This window comes from Dendroctonus ponderosae, unplaced genomic scaffold (genome assembly GCF_020466585.1).
Source record: "Dendroctonus ponderosae isolate FM_Combo_2020 unplaced genomic scaffold, Dpon_F_20191213v2 Dpon_F_20191213_9, whole genome shotgun sequence".
NCBI classification, from domain to species: domain Eukaryota; kingdom Metazoa; phylum Arthropoda; class Insecta; order Coleoptera; family Curculionidae; genus Dendroctonus; species Dendroctonus ponderosae.
In genome coordinates, this window is record NW_026019116.1 from 259,626 (window position 1) to 271,733 (window position 12,108).

Genomic DNA, 12,108 nt, shown 5'->3' on the forward strand with positions numbered 1-12,108 from the left:
ATTTCTTCAACATTTCGCAACAGACGTCATTCTGTGTCCAGACCTTGTAATTCACTATCATTTACTAAATTTGGAAATATAATTGCAACATCAGAAGTAGATTGTGGGGAATCTGATTTCACTGTTGCGGGATCCATAAAACATAATTTTATCATATTTATGATCTATATAGCGGGCTTGATTCATTTTATGTTTGAAAAAGAACTCTAAAATACGAGGTGTGCTAAAATAAAATGTCTGCTATTACCAACGTACTTTGATCAAGAATGGAATATGTTATATTTTAAGGAATCCACGTAAATTTTTTCAACTTTTATTTGTTACTTTTCGGTAGAAATCTGCATGGCATCGGTTCCTTGACAAATCGATAGATCTACCAAAAAATCGGTAGACTTGGCATCTCTGATTGGAACACCGGGCGAAAGTTGATAACGCGAGTCACTAGAACACGGTTGCCATATCCGTACAAGGTTTAACTAATCCGCCGCTGAATTTCCACGGTGCATACCAGCTGGGTTCTCAAACCGGATTAATTTTTAAACGCGTTTAGTTGATCGCGATTAGGTAGCTTGGCGGTGCATACGGCGGTTAGCTAGGGATAACTTTGGATTAAGGTTAACCCTAACTACAGACAGCTTTGCTCGGCTGTCAATTAAGTGATATTTAGCTAAGATAAAGTTTTACCTGGCAACATTGCTAAAAGTGACAAATTGGCTTTTGCTCCCGCTTTTTCTTTTCTAAATAACCTTTATCTTAGAACTGAATGCGAGGTTGTCGTTACCGTTTACGTCTCAAATATAATTAATTCATAATATATTATTAAAGATGGAGTCATTTGAAAATAAAAACCGGACTACATTTCTCCTATAAGGAAAAACCTTAGACTCCCAGTTGGAAGCGAACAATGCTATGTTATGAAGAGGAGCTTCAAAAGATTTTAGCCAAAAGAGAGCAGGACAAAACCATGTTCGAGTTTCAGTAGGAAAAGTTAAAATTGGAATACTTAAAAAAGACTTAAGCAAATAATGCTAATTTCCATTTGTTTTCGTAATGCATCATAAGTTATTTCAATTTAATAATATTGGTCTTTTATCAGAAGCATTACTTTCAATTCAATTCATCGCTATTTATCAATGAATCTAAAATAGGATCAGTTAAGTCCCTCCTAGTTTGATTCCCTTGCAACAATATATTGTTTCTGTTATATATGTCGCTTATGTTAGGTACTTCATCTTCTTGCATAAGATATATGAAGCGTTCAACATCTTCACGATCAGGTGGCTGATCTTCATTTTGCTCTCTACTCAATTATTTTATTATTAAGACCGTATCTATTTTTAGACGACAACCGTATACAAGGACTGGGAATACTCTTTTCCAGATACCAAATATCCGCTCACTATATTTCTTATCCGTATATGCTACTCGTTGAATAAATGTTCTGCACGATTTGCAGGCTGTTGTAACGGAGTTAATAAATACGGCCTTATGTTATATTCTCCATCGACTATAAACAGAAAGTAACAGATATCGTTTAAATATACGAGAGGTGCATATATATAGATGGAATAGACTTTCCTCTTCTATGAGGTTCGATATGAAAAGTGCGGTATACTTTGTGACACGGAACACGTTGAAAAAACAGAACATCATCAAAATAATGTGTTTTTTCGTAAACTAGTCTAGGAACTCGCTGTTATGTACCATGCCTTGATGACATGATTATTCCGTTAATTCTGGGTTCTCACGTACGCATCTGATTACCTAAACAACATTCGAACCCGATCCTAATGGATGCAAATTCTTAATTGATTCCTTTGACCTAATAGCGTCTTAATGTTACAACAAACAAAGTGGTTGAGCTTATTTTTCCTTTTTCGCGCTTAAAAGCTTTCATGAATCGATGAGCGTTTATCTAAATAAGATTGTCCGACACCATCTGTCGAAGTGGTGATAATTCTTTCAACTAGTCATCCTAAAGTGACCATTTCATTATTTAAGTATATTTTTCTTCTAGGATGGTTAATTGATTTAGTAGTATTTCAGACATAAGATAGCCTTTTGGTTTCACGTTCCAAGAAGAACGATTCTGGATAAACAAAAACGTCATCGAATTTTGATATAAATGACCGTCTGATTTGTCCCCAAATGAGACACTCTACAAACTTCAGTCGAGACACATCGCGGTCGTGCATTTTACCAAAATTGCATAACAGTCTCTTCCTCCATTATTTAGTATTTAATAAGTAAGAAATTTATTTCATAAATTAAATAAAAGTGTATAAAACATTTTGATATTTATTTTAAATTAAATAAATAAACGGGAAATTGAACAAACCGTTCGGGTTCCCAACATCGCACATGGTCGCTGTCATCATTATCAAACAACAGATCATTACTTAACACATTCATCATAAAATAGTTCAGTACACGGAATATACCAATTATTATCGGTAATGACAAATGGGCTTGTTTGCAACAAAATATTGCAACTGCAAAATTCTGCAATAACAGTTCTGTTTGAGGTTAGTCTTCAAATCTGACGGGAATCTAACTTTAGGTTCCAATTAAGCGGCACTTCAACTTTTTCTCTTTTGTGCTGTAACATTCTTGCTAGATATTTTTAGAAACGTCAGGAAGAAATTCCCATGGACCACGACTTCAAAGCCCGGAAAATATTGTTTAAAAGCTATTCTCCGTTGGTTCTAATTGGTCATTTAAAACTTATATATTATAATAAATAATCTGGACTTACTTGCTCTTGTAAGCATGATTCTATGCGAGTTGCCTCCACTGCAGGAATATCAGACCATTCAATCGTGTCGGGAGCGAATGGACCAGTATACTCGCCATCCTCCATTGGATTTCGTAGGATTATCAAATCGACAAACTCATTGCTGCAGGTGTTTACACTGAAAAAATATATTCATATAGAATGTAAATAGACTGGTAAGTACTGAGCGACTCTAAGGTGTAGGTTTTCAGTTATTGACTTTAGTGAACTACCGGTACTCATATCAAATTTTTAACCAAGGAATAAGACGTCTATGCCAGGCCACATTGATACTGTAAAAAACGCGTACGCTTTCACGCAAGTTGTCTTCGCAAAACCCTAATATTTTGACCATGTCGGTAACTTCTTGATCAGAAAAGGTCATTCAAAACGAATTTGTGAGATTGATTGACAATGATTTTATGCCTCATATCACGATATTTGCTGTTAATGTCTAACATTGTTAAGTGGCAAGGAAGCAGAAATATTTTCGTTCCCAAAAACTATGAATGCTACAAGATTTTACAGAAAGCACAAAATTGTGAATAAATGATTAGCGCATCAACCTAAAAAAATGAGTTGATTTAATCGTCCAACTAAAAAGTTCTGGTAGTTTTTGTACCACGACACTCAAGAATTCACCGCTTGTTCAAAACGGCTGAACTGGATTGTTTCATCAAAATATGAGTCTTACATAAGAACAAATTCACAACGAGTTTCACTAAAATACATCGTACCATTCTAACGATATTTCGAAAAAGATAATTTTCTAATAAATATAAATTTTTTCGAATTTTTTTCGATTTTCGAAAAAGATAATAAAATAAGATAGGTCAGATCGTCTTCTTTTGGTCCAAAGAATATCGCAGTACCCTTTTGATCATGAGTTTACGGGACACCTTGGATGTCCTGGGCGGAAACCTCAGAAATCTGACTCCCCGTTACAATTTTCTGTGGAAACTGTTGAAACATGGCGGAGGTAAAATCGTGCCAAATGCGAGCTGCTTACCGACTTGTTGGCGGGGCGCACAGATTACGACCAGTCCTTACAATTACTTAATCAAATAACAGACCGCCGTTTTCGTAGATCGTATCCTCTACCACCCACGTTTACACATGCCTTTTCGTCCCGTCAATCGCGCCTTCGAGATTTGCCTAGCCGAAATTCCCCTAGGCCATACGCATTTGAAATATTCCCTTGGAAAACCTTCCGCAGAAAACGATTGTACAGAAATGTAAAACAGTCAACGCAGTCTTTTAATTTCCCACAAGACTGAATAAACGCTGTACGGGAGAGTGAGCCACCATAAGACGGAAAAAGTCACAAGGGTTTTTTTTCTCAAACACTTCACTTGAACGTCCAGAAAAATTTGATTAGCAGTCTGTGATGGTGGAAAAGACACAATTACTTTAAGTTGAAACAGGTTTTGATTCATTCAAGACAGTGCAAATTTCGAGGTTTGCTAATCTCAGGAATTATTTGGCTTTTCTATTATTTGTCGTATGCTTAAGGTATATTCCCATGTACAGTCGGCGTCACCTAAAAGTAGACGATTAAATAGTTCCTGTGTAAATCTCACTTTCTACCTCGATTTATCTCTGCGTAAATGTAATACTGACCAATGAGTTTTCCGATTATCAAAATGACACATTCAAAAGTATTTGGAAAAACTCGAATAATTACATTAATCGAGGCGAATGATGGTCAACAAAAACCGTAGCTGAGAGATTCCGAAATCCGAAGTGCACGATTTATAAAAGATTAATTGTATACGAAAGGTACTGGAAAATGTAACGGAGGGATCCCTATTGACGCCAAATGAATAACGAATTTGAGGTATGCAGGGAATAGTGTGATTCTGACTAGCGGAAGCCAAAATGGAAGTTATAGCGGCCAGGCTCATAGAAGAAGAGTAGCTCATATGGACTGCAAATTAATAGAGCCAAACCAACCAAACCAAAAAGGAAAACCTGCCACCACACCAGACCGTAGCTACATTTTCAGTAGTGGAATGATTTGATTATCTAGGATCAGTAGTTACCAACAAAGGTGGATCTGAAGAAGAAGTCCACAAAACGACTAGTGATCGCCACAATGTATATGGCAGAAGTGGTGACAATTTGTAAATATCGAGCTAGTACCAAAAACACAAAACTTCGGCTGAAACATAGCCTTTGATTTTCCCTTGCAACTTACGCCTGCATATCGTGGACTAATCGGACCTCAGACCAACCATAATTGAAGCGTTCGAAAGATAGTGCTATCGAAAAATGCTACTGTACCTGTACCAGACAAGGGGTGTAGGGGTGACGTTGTAGGAGTAGTGCCGTTGTCGCGATACGACCACACTCTGATTTTAATAGTGTGGTTTCACCACACTGGTCACCACAAGGTTTCCAACTCCCACTTGCTGACTCCATGCGCAACACCCCGGTAAACTGCGTTATTTCGCAGGCCAAACCAAGTGAGGGTAGACAGATATGTCGAAAACCTGTTGCTGGGCAGCAGCGGCAACAGTACCATGTAGCGGTAATTAAGATAATTACATATTATCATAATTATGATATTATATAATAAGATCCAAGACCTCAGACTGGAACCTACGGACATGCTGGTCAGTTTCAATGTTGTATCCCATTTTACAAAAGTACCCTTGGACGAATCCATAGAATTAGTGGCGGAGCTAGAAGAGAATAGAACAAATATGTTCAAACTTGTCTAAAAGGCAGCTACTTCCTGTGGAATGGAGGTTACTACGAACAAAAGGAAGGAGTAGCCATGGGAAGCCCACTCAGCCCAGTGGTGGAGAATCTATTCTAACCGCATTGAGCACCACACCCCTTAATCTAACGATCTGGTGCCAATGTGTTGATGACACGTTTGTGATATGGAGGCATGGACGCGAAAACCTGGACATCTTCCTCGACCACCTAAACAAATAGCACCCAGACATCCAATTCACCATGGAAGTTGAACAAAACCACCAACTGGCCTACCTGGATGTTTTGGTGTCTAGGAAGAGGAATCGTTTGGACCACAAGGTATATCGAAAACCACCCCCACGGACAGATATCTTCACAAGCAAATATCTAATCACCATCCGAGTCAGAAGCAGGGAATTATTAAGACTCGTACTGATAGAGCCAGAAAAATTTGTAGACCACCACATCTATCCACAGAACCGCAGCACTTGGAAAAGGTTTTCTTCAGACCGGATATTCCCAGTTGGACATCAAAAAAGCTGTAGAAGTGGGCCGTGCTGACAAAAGTGAATCCACTCTGAAAGCTTTCATGCTCTTTGTTTCCAGAGTTAGGGACAGAATTGGGAGGTTCCTGAAGAAACACAACATAAGAACAATCTACAAGCCCACAACAAAGATCCGAGAATGTCTAGGGTTAGTTAAGCCACAACAGGTTATCGCCCCCGACTAATACGAGAAGCCATTGAAACCGACCAACACGACGACAATTTTAACAGAAAAGAAGAGACAATGGCGCTAAACAGGATATGGTTTCCAGCACTCACCAACGCAAGAACAGCAAGAAAAAGCAACAGCTCAAGATAGGAGAGAGAATCCAGTACACCGGAGGATAGCAACAGCCAACCGGCCACGCCATCACAAACCACGTCATCACAACCGGTGCATAAATATCGACTGCGCCCGAGAAATCGCATCAGAACAGTGTAAGCGTTCAAGCAAACCACTTCTGAAGATGCAAGTCACTTTTGCTTGCGAAACGTCAGGAAGAAATTCTACCGAACGACGGCCTAAAAACCCGAAAAACCCATTAGTTTCAATTAAGATAATCTTCATCATCAGAGTTACAAACGAGGTGGGAGGCGCAGCTGTAGCAGCATCAACGACTTCCAAACTGCAATGCAGAAGGGAAAAGGTAAAAGTAAATATTAAAATTTACCTCAGTCCGCGGCACCTCTTTAGCCGGGAAAAGATAAGAAAAAAACCCCGTCTGCAAAAACGAACAAAATACAAATGTATACACACAGCTACGTGGAACGTACGCAGCTTATACATGATAGGAAAACTAATCAACGTAGATACAGAAATGCATAGATTGCAAATCCAAATCTTGGGCCTAAGCGAAGGTAGATGACATGGCGCCGGAACTCTTAGAAGCCAAAATGATGTCCTATACTACTCTGGAGGCGACGACCCCCAACACCAGTATGGCGTTGCGATACGCATCTTCTCCGAAGTGGAAAAATCTGCCACCGATTTTGTTCCTCTCGGAGATTTTGTGAGACTGCGCGATACCTATAAAATCATGAATATCAATCAAGTATATACTCCAACAAACGACAAACGTGACGAAGAGGTCGAGGAGCCCATGCTACTTTGGAAGAGGCCTTGAAACTAGCAAAGAAAGGTTTTTTTTTATGGACCCCCATAGGAACTATACAATCTGTTCTACAGAACAATAAGTAGTCTTTGTGGCTTAAAAGTAATGAGACATGTAGAGATGATTCTCCAGCGAAAATCTCTCTTTCTTAATTATCTAAATAGTTCCTATTTTGTCGACATATATCAAGAATTAAACCTGTCAATTAGGTCCGTCGGCTTGAACCGTTTGAGCCGGCACATTTCACCGGTTGTATCAAACAAATCGGAAGGAAGTACATTCGGATGCACTATGATTCTGTCTTAATACTTTTCACTAAAGCGTTTCACTTCACTTTTGATCGATGACATCTATAGGTCATTTTCTATAATTTGGTTCGGAACGGACCATGGCTCGTTGGTCATCATGCGTAGGACTTTATTCTGGAAACGCTGAAGTATTTCCAAGTTGGAGCTGCTAGCACTTCCCCACAACTGTATTCCGTACGTCCAAATCGGTTTTATAATGTTTTTGTATACCAGTAGTTTGATCTCAAGGTTTATCTGCGATCTCCTGCCCATAATCCAGTACAGCTGATGCAGTTTAAGGCCAAGTCGTTTTCTTTTAGAGAAGATGTGTTTTTGCCATGTTAGTCTTCTATCCAAGTGCAGCCCAAGATATTTTGCACTGTCTCGTTGTGTTAGCTGGCAGTTGTTTAGGACAACGGGTGGACAGTCCTCTCTTCTCAGTGTAAAGGTAACGTGTACTGATTTACGTGCAAAGAAAGGTGAAATGACAATTGTTCTCGGCGGTGTTAATGCAAAACTCTGACGTGGTGCTGAGGGCAAAGTTTTTTCGTCTAGTGCAATTTTGCACAGGGCTCGGTCTCTCTACTACCAACACTTTCTTTAAGCAGCCCCTCGGCGCCTATATACGTGGAATTATACGGCCGATCGGGACGATAACGTTATCAAAACAAGTATAGAGAACTAAATAGGAAACTAAGAATAGAATGCCGAGGAGCCAGGAAACCCTGGCTAACGGAAAAGTGTGGTGAAATAAGACGTTGCAATAAAAGCATGACTTATTTAACCTCCACAAGAAAATCATAGAGTTTACAAATACACAACGTAAAGGTCGACAAGGTCGAGTTATCTTCAAGGATATAAAAATAAAATTTTTGTTGATGTAAACGAGAAGATGAAGAGATGGGAAGAGTATGTTAAAACTCTTTAAATGACACACGACCTGCCCAATCACCCATAAACCATGAATTTAATAAGCCCAATCCTGACATCACAGGAGAAGAAGTGAGAAGAGCTGTAATGCTTAAAAAAAAACAATAGAGCCGTAAGCACAGACCAGGTACAAGCAAAAACTTTGCGACTCATAGTCGATCCAAATTAGTGGGGAGTAAACCTCCTTACCAATTTGTTCAACTCTATATATAGAGCTGGGAAAATCGGAAATTATTAGGCAAGGTCGACATTCATCTCACTACCAAAGAAAGCGAACGACTTAATACGATGACTACAGGATCATCAGCCTTATGTATCATGTCTCATGTTTGCAAGGTTTTCCTTCGAATCATCCACACGCGCATATACACCAGATGCAAACGACAAACTGGCTACACTCTTTTGGAATTTAGAAATGGAGTGGGAACACGCGAGGCTCCGAATGAATGTGGACGTGTGCGCCTGCTTGATTGATAATTGAAAGGCGATCGACTATGATTCGCATTAAAGACTTGCTGAATGCCTTAAGTCCACGGGCAAAACAGCTCCCGAGTGCTGCCATCTTTTTGGCGCAAATGAGTAATTTACCTAAATAGCTCACAACTGTCATCCAAAACCACCTGTTAAAGGTTATGTATCATTGATTAAATAAAATACAATTATGTTGTTAAAACACAAGTGTTACCAAGAGAAAGAAGTCCTGCCCGCTTTCCTCCAAACATCTTTGTGTCCCAATCACTTTGAATCTGGGCTCATATTTTGAGCAGCTTCTCGTGTTCGGTTAACTAACTGCTGCTCAATTTGAACCGGTGTTCGGAAGATCAGAGATTTAATGTTTTCTAGTGTTCTTCGCATATTACATGCTTGGTAGGAATGTAGGACCTTCCTCGAAGGAGTTATCGGGGCAATTAAGTATCCAGTGTTTGGGAAAGTGCAGTTGTTGTGCAATACTTCAAGTACTCCTGGAAGCTCAGCTGCAATCATCTCCAGCACCTGTTCCTCTAGGTCTGGAAACCGAGCACCTTTAGATTGTCCACTATCTGCGTCCATTTCGGACCACTCGTCTAGTGTGTAGCTCTTTGCTGGTGTAAGTTCTTACAGCTTCTGCGATGTTACTGTGGCATTTTCCCATAGCTAATCGCATATTCGCAACTTCGCTATTGGTTTATATTTTGTGAAAGGAGCTTCAAAGTAAGCCACGGTTTCAACTATTATTGGCAAAGGCTATCTACTTGTAACTATCTGCTGATGACAAAAAACATCATTGCCGCTTTGACTTTTTATCAACAATTTTTAGAATAGTACTTTTTAATATCAAAAATTTTCGTAATTTGACAAAAAGATCGTAATTTTTTTTTTCGAATGCTCAAGTATTCCAATAGGCCATCAATCAAACGTGGGACCTTTTCAAAATAATGCTGAATAACAAAGTTGAAATTCGATCTTCAACTGTTAATATCTTCTTGAAATTTTCGAAAAAAAAATTTGAATATTTTTCTCGTACTTTCTAAGTGGGCCCCTATATCCCCTGAAAAGGAATGACGCCAATTTTGAATCACCCTGTATGCTGAGGCAGTTTTTCGAGAATCACTGGAAAGTACGAAAGAGGGTTTTAAGATCAATGTTAGCTTTATAAATAATGTATGATTCGCTGACGACGCGGTGATACTCGTCAACAACCTACCAGGTCGCCAAAACGTGGTCAATCTGATCGTTGAGCACACTGAACGATACGCTCCTCAGATGAATGTCGCAAATGCAATTGTTGTATTCTCAAAATAACCGAAACGCATAGTCCTCAGACTTAAGTAAGAAGCCGTCGAACAAGTATATCTTTAAATATCCGGGAGCTCTTGTCAACGAGCCCAATAATATTAAAAATTAAATGTGTGTGTGTGTCTAGGATCGAACAGGAAACAAAAACTCTCCTCATTAGTCGATACTTATGTCTACAAATCCATATGCGCATACTACGCTGCTATATATTCCCTGTACTTCTCTATGCTTCTGAGCGCTAGAATCAATGGAGAACCGAATCAACGCATTTGCCTATTCCGTGGTATGCTGCGCTTGTTTTGGGTAAATAGGGTCACTAATGCGGAGATACTCAAGCGAAGGGATAAAGGCAGATAGCTTATGTTGGCCATCAAAGTGTGAAAGCTAGAATACATGTCACAGATAATTAGAGGAGAGCGTTATGAAAATTCCATCATTGAGGGAAAATCGAGGGCAAAATATCGAAAGGAAGGCGCCAAAACTCATGGCTCAGAGACTTACGCCAATGGTTCGGAAGAACATTAATGGAAATATTTAAAGGTACAGTCTCACACACCATTGTTGCCATTAGGATCGCCAACCTTCGGTGGGAGGCGGCATCCTACGAAGAAGATGCCAGACAATAAATCAGAGCTAAGAGCTATCTGGGATACCTAGTTCATGTGGTAAGGAGGTAAGATAATATGGAACGACTGATAGTAGAAGGCAAAATCCAAGGTCGCTGCCCAAGAGGAAGATCGTCGCCACGGTGGATAGACCGGACAAAATCCTTGACGGAACAATTGATCCATGAATCACTGATGACTCCCAAGATAGAGAGCGCTAGCGCGAAGTCATTGCAACCGTACCAAATTGATGTCACCTGCAGAATGGTTATGGACTGACAATAGCGACTTTAATATTAGGTATTGTTTTATTAGAACTAAGACATTACATACCGTTCTATTGCACTAATCCGATAGTTTATGCCTGGTTGTATTCCGTTGATCAGCGTCTCATTGGATGTTCCTGAAATATTTAATTGAACTGCACACGTTACGATTGAAGTCATACTGAGCAGATTATGTAGTAACCTGAAAGCAATTGCAAACCAGTTATTTGTTTCAAAAAAGCATAATTGTGATATACTTGAAACATGACGTATCACCGTCCTCAATTGGGATACACTCCGTAATTCCACCGGTTAGGTCTGCCAATCCATCCAGTAGGGAACCGTACTTTAAAGCTTCGTAAGACCCATGCAATCTGTGGACACACATTTTAGCATACTAAGTTAAAAAAACAATTATTCATATTTGCTTTCCATTCCAGAAACACATTTATGGAGAAATATAGGACCAATGGAAATACGATACTACATCAGGGTCAGGTCAAAGTTCCAAATTGACGCGCGGCTAGTGAGAAAAGACCCAATGGAAGCTGTAAATGTCTAGAGAAACTGAACTATTAGCATCAGGAATAGACGCGGATAGTAAACGAGAGGGATACTCTAGTTGCAGGCCTAGATGAACAGTTATTGGACATAATTGCAGCCGAGATAATTCGAGGACAACGCGGAGCATTGCGGCACAATCCTAAATGCAAATTGCTCCCCATTATAATTCAAGAAAAAATAAAAGCAAAACGGACCACGCTCGAAGAACATCTTATCTCAAGAATCTGCGCCACTGGTATGGAATAAACATCACGCCACTTTTTAGGTCAGCTATGGGCAACGTGAAGATCATGCCACTGATCGCCAATGTTCTGTGAGGACACGGCACTTGACGAGGAAGACGAAACTCCTAATCCATGATGCACATAAAACGGTATGCTAATTATCTGTCTCAAATCGGTCGGTGTGGCGCATGACGTCACATGCGAGGCTAGGCAGATGAACGGCTCGAAATATACAGGGTTGCTCATTAGTGCGTCAAAGTGCGATGTCTCAGTAAATATGAAGTTTACAAGAAAATTCGTCCAACGAAAGTTTTTCACGTTTA

At 39.6% G+C, this 12,108-nt stretch overlaps 1 protein-coding gene across 3 annotated transcripts in view; it reads right to left on the reverse strand.

Moving 5' to 3' along the window:
- LOC109537686 (calpain-C) overlaps window positions 1-12,108 on the reverse strand; it is a 101,547-nt gene that overhangs the window by 43,860 nt on the left and 45,579 nt on the right. For 2 of the 3 annotated variants that reach the window (XM_019904534.2, XM_019904532.2), the window contains exons 6-8: window positions 11,255-11,371; window positions 11,065-11,199; window positions 2,756-2,912 (exon numbers count right to left, since the gene is read on the reverse strand). In XM_019904534.2, the coding sequence (XP_019760093.1) occupies window positions 2,756-2,912; window positions 11,065-11,199; window positions 11,255-11,371 (409 nt within the window). The remainder of the gene's footprint in view (window positions 1-2,755; window positions 2,913-11,064; window positions 11,200-11,254; window positions 11,372-12,108) is intronic. The other variant, XM_048669695.1, reaches the window with a different exon arrangement.